Here is a 4,134-nt window from a genome sequence, read left to right as displayed (position 1 = left end):
GGTGCCCCGGGTAACAGCTGGGAAAGGAGAGGGAGGGGCCGAAGAGTGGGCTAGACTGAGCGCGGCCAGACCCCGTGGAGATGGCGCAAGACGTTGTCCGGACGCTGCACGTGCGTCTGGGGGGCGAGTGGGTGTCAAGGCAGGGCCGCGGACGTGTCTGGGAGTGGCTGGCTGTCCGCGGTGTCGCAGCGTCCTGACGCCAGCGCGGGACTCCGAGTCCCCGCGGCAGAGAGGAGCCCGCGGACTGGCCGGGGCGGTGGAGCCCGCAGAACCGGAGGCGGGGCTGAGGTTAGGGGCGGGACTGGGGGCGGGTTGGGGGCGGGGCCAACGCGGGTCTGAGCTGGGTCCCGGATGGGTCCGGGGACGGGTCCAGAAGCGGGGCGGGTCCGGGGCGGGTCCTGCGGGATCCCACGCGCGGCGGGCGTCTCCGGGCCGCAGAGACAGCGGAGCGGGCGGGCTAGTGTGGAGTTCGCCGGGGCCCGGACGCACGGACGCGCGCACTGCCGGAGCGAGAGAGGGACCGGCGAGCGGCCGCGGGTGAGTCCGGGCGCAGCGGGGACTCAGTGTGCTGAAGGTCACCATCGAGGTCACCCCGACACCCACCAGCTCGGCACCTTAGTCTTTGGGGCGGGATCTACAGGACAGGGTGGGGGGCGCTGGAGCGCGAGCCTGGCCTTACTCAGGCCTTAGGTGTCCCGGGTTGACGCTTGAGAAAGGGGTCATGGAAGCTAGAGTTGTTCCCGGCAAGGAAAGAGTCTGACTTAGTCCCCGGGGCTGGGACCTGGAGCCGAATGTCCCTGCCGGGGAGGGGGGAAGAGAATGGCAGTCCGGACCCCACCGACCCACCCCTTCACATAGAGGGGATGTCCTCCATCCCAAGCCCCAGACCCAAACTGAGCAGTTCACCTTGTCTTGCCAAGTGCCCCCCGTGGAATGCGTTCAAAGGGGATTTCCCACAGGCCCACCCAGGGGGCCCAGTCACCCTGTAATTAGGGCCCTGAGTGGGGGGTGGGGAGAGGCTGTGTGCCAAGCTCCCATAAGGACCCTGCATGGACATCCCTGGGTAAAGCATGGGTTTGGCAGCAGTCAGGGCCCCTCGGCCTCCCCTTCCCCTGCCCACCCCCTGCAATGTGCACAGCTCTGTTTTCCAGGCACTGGACTCTGGCCACTTGCTGACCCCTGCTTCTCTCTCATCTCATGACCCCTCCTCCAGGAAACCTCCTCTGAGGCCCAGGCCGAGCAGGGTGGCTCCCCTGCCCTCTGGCACCCCTATCCTGTCTCCCTCTGCAGTGCCCCCAGTCGACCAGGAGCTCCCAGGGGGCAGGGGTTGTCCGGCCCCTTCTGGGCCCTACCCCAGCCCTGCCTGAGTTGAATCGAGGACCAGCTGCTGTCTACTCCCCGCTCCCACTCTGCCCTCTGTCCTCCAGCCATGGCGCCTCTGCTTGCCCTGTTCCTGGTCGCCCTGGTGGGCCTACCTCTGGGTAAGATGGATGGAGGGTGGAGAGGTGGACAGACTGTGTTTGGGGGCAGGTGGGCTGAAAGTGGGGAGGGAGGCCAGAATTCCCACTGGCCACGTCTCCTTCTGCTCTTCTGCCCGGGGAAGGGGATGGGACTGGGAGTCTGATGGGCCTCTCCCTGTTCTGTGACGCCCCCTCCCCTCCCACTCCACCCCTGGCCCCCAGCCCAGGCTCTGGACTGCCACGTGTGTGCCTACAATGGGGAGAACTGCTTCAACCCCATGCGCTGCCCAACCATGGTCACTTACTGCATGACCACACGTACCTGTGAGTCGATGGGACATCCCCACAGCGCTTCCTGGGGAGACTGAGGGGGAGGCTCCCACCTGCCCCTGGGAGTGTGGGTGGAAGAATCCCACCCGTCCCAGGATCCTTCTGGAAGCCCCCAGCTAATGGCCCTGCATGGTGGGGTTGGGGCAGCTTGGGGTGGTGGCCCCTCTCGGGGACCCAGCCAGCCTCCTGCCCTCTGCAGACTATACCCCCACCAGGATGAAGGTGAGCAAGTCCTGCGTGCCCACCTGCTTCGAAACTGTGTATGATGGCTACTCTAAGCACGCCTCCACCACCTCCTGCTGCCAGTACGACCTCTGTAATGGCGCCGGCCTCGCTGCCCCAGCGACCCTGGCCCTGGCCCCCATACTCCTGGCCACCCTCTGGGGTCTGCTCTGAAACCCTGCCTGTCCCCTTGAAGACCCACTCAAGGACAAAGCTCTGAAAGGCACAGCCCTACTCTCACACTCTGCACACCCCACCCACCCTCTGTCCTCCCAAGAGCCCCTCAGCCACACCCAGGACTGCCTGCAAGAGGACCCTTGACCTCTCCGAACCACCATGGGGCTTCACCCCCAGACCGTGACCTTTCCGTTTCAAAAGGCTGATGTGGGACTGGGCCTTCGAAGGTGAAGGTGTCTGGCCTAGGTGTGAGGTCAGCCCTCCTCTGTCCCCGGGTGGGGCATCCAGCAAAGTGTGCTATTTGTGGGGGGTCCTCAGTCAGCCAAAGAGCACTGATTTGTAAGATGTGCCCCATCTACTTTAGCAGCCCTGGGAGCAGTTGCCAAAGCGATGTGAGGATGGCCTTTGTCCCCAGCTGTCCTAGGGAGGAGTGTCAGGCTTGGTGTCAGATAGACAAGGGTCTCAAGGTCTGGGGGGTTCTTACTAAAGGCTGTTGTTGCTAAACGTCAAGTATAGTGCACAGTATTTTGCAGGCACAGCTGCAACTGGATGAGCTTGACTGGAACCACAACTGAATAAATTTGGCCAGCTGCAAAAAGGAGATCCTATTATAATTAACCAGATAGTGTAAACGGGCAATAGCTGAGCCTTTCTCAGGGAGACAGGGCTTTGGGTGTGAACCTCATCTCCTTCACTTGTAAGTAAATACAGTTATCTAGAAAACCAGGTCTCATTCTTGACTAGAGCATCTCAAACGGTGAACACGTCGAGTTCTGTAACATTGTCAGGGGAGCGAATGACTGTGTGAAGAGGCCCCGGAAGCCATGTCCCGGTCTCGCTGGGGCGGGAGCCGTCCCTTCTTGCTCAGTCGGTTCCCCGAGCGGCCCCACTCCCCACCCAGGGGCGTGGCAGGCACAGCGGGCGGGGGCGGGGGCGGGCAGGCGCGGTTATATTTGGTCAGGACGGAGCGCTGACTCCAGAGCTATTTTGGGCCCGAAAGGCAGGTCGGCTCTTCTCGCCGAGGTTCGCGGAAGCGCGCTCCTTTAGAAGGGGATCCGCCGAACCAGGCCAGGCAGCCTTGGGGAGCAGAATGCGCATTGTCCTGGGGGAGCTGGGCAGGGGCGGGCCAGGCCTGTCGGAGGGGAGGAGGCCCCGGGGGGTTGCGCCCCCGGCCCCCGCGCGCTTCCCGGGTTCCCTCTGCGTCATCGCTCGGGGTGACCCCCGGAGGTCCGCGGCAGGATCCCGGCAGAACAAGTGCGCGGTCAGCCGGCCAGCCCGTCCGAGGATGTCGTGGGCCCCACCTCGCCGGGGGGGGGGAGGCGAGCACTCCGTCACCAGCTGAAGCGAGACAGGGCCACCACTCTCCGTACCCCTGAGGTTGGAGAAGGGTATTAGGGGGGCTCCCCAACGTGGGCGCTTGGGGAGTTGAGGACTCGGAGAGACCCTGATAAAGTAGTTCAGGATTCTGAGACAGGGGTTCTGAGTTGTGGGGTGTAAACTGCTCTCGTGCAGCCCCTGCAGTGAATGGTAGTCTGCCGCCTTCAGGGCGCAGAAGCCCTCATGACGTGGAGGGAGCCCGCAGCTCGTCCGCGAGACCGGTCCTCCTAACCCGCCTCCCCTCCTCGGGGTGAAGGGTGTGCAGACCGCACGGAGACGCTCGCGGCAGCGTGAGTTCAGCACAAACTGTGGGCAACCGAAGTGCCCGCTGGCCCAGAGGTGTTCGTCCGTGTGGGCACAGCCAAACTGGGGTCCTTCTGGAAGAAGGTGGAAGAGTGAGTTCAGCCTTCACAACTGCAGACGTTGGCCTAAGATCCATTCTGCCAGATGACTGCAGAGGGCGACAATGAGCGGAGCCCAGGCAGGGACACCTGTCGCCACTTGGGGTTCTCCAGAGACTGATGGGAGGAGACTGTCCCATAGGCAGAGGAGGAGATCATGTGGGGCA

At 63.7% G+C, this 4,134-nt stretch overlaps 1 protein-coding gene across 2 annotated transcripts; it reads left to right on the top strand.

Annotated features, from left to right (window-relative positions):
- The first annotated feature begins 360 nt into the window (after nucleotides 1-360).
- LYNX1 (Ly6/neurotoxin 1) lies at nucleotides 361-2,773 on the top strand. Of its 2 annotated transcripts, none has more exons than XM_066379708.1 (4): nucleotides 361-537; nucleotides 1,291-1,481; nucleotides 1,683-1,784; nucleotides 1,990-2,773. In XM_066379708.1, exons 2-4 carry the CDS (start codon nucleotides 1,430-1,432, stop codon nucleotides 2,184-2,186), a joined length of 351 nt encoding a protein of 116 aa, XP_066235805.1. In that variant the 5' UTR covers nucleotides 361-537; nucleotides 1,291-1,429; the 3' UTR covers nucleotides 2,187-2,773. The 2 variants fall into 2 exon arrangements, with proteins under 2 accessions (XP_066235805.1, XP_066235806.1); XM_066379709.1 differs by having other exon boundaries at nucleotides 1,214-1,481.
- The last annotated feature ends 1,361 nt before the right edge of the window (nucleotides 2,774-4,134 follow it).

Source organism: Saccopteryx leptura, chromosome 3, assembly GCF_036850995.1.
Source record: "Saccopteryx leptura isolate mSacLep1 chromosome 3, mSacLep1_pri_phased_curated, whole genome shotgun sequence".
Classification (NCBI taxonomy): Eukaryota; Metazoa; Chordata; class Mammalia; order Chiroptera; family Emballonuridae; genus Saccopteryx; species Saccopteryx leptura.
This window is presented reverse-complemented; position numbering and strand designations above follow the sequence as displayed.

Coding starts and splice junctions, on each gene's coding strand:
- LYNX1 (XM_066379708.1), top strand. CDS start 1,430: ATGGCGCCTCTGCTTGCCCTGTTCCTGGTCGCCCTGGTGGGCCTACCT. Junction 1,482..1,682: donor CCTGGTGGGCCTACCTCTGG/GTAAGATGGATG, acceptor CCTGGCCCCCAG/CCCAGGCTCTGGACTGCCAC. Junction 1,785..1,989: donor CTGCATGACCACACGTACCT/GTGAGTCGATGG, acceptor TGCCCTCTGCAG/ACTATACCCCCACCAGGATG.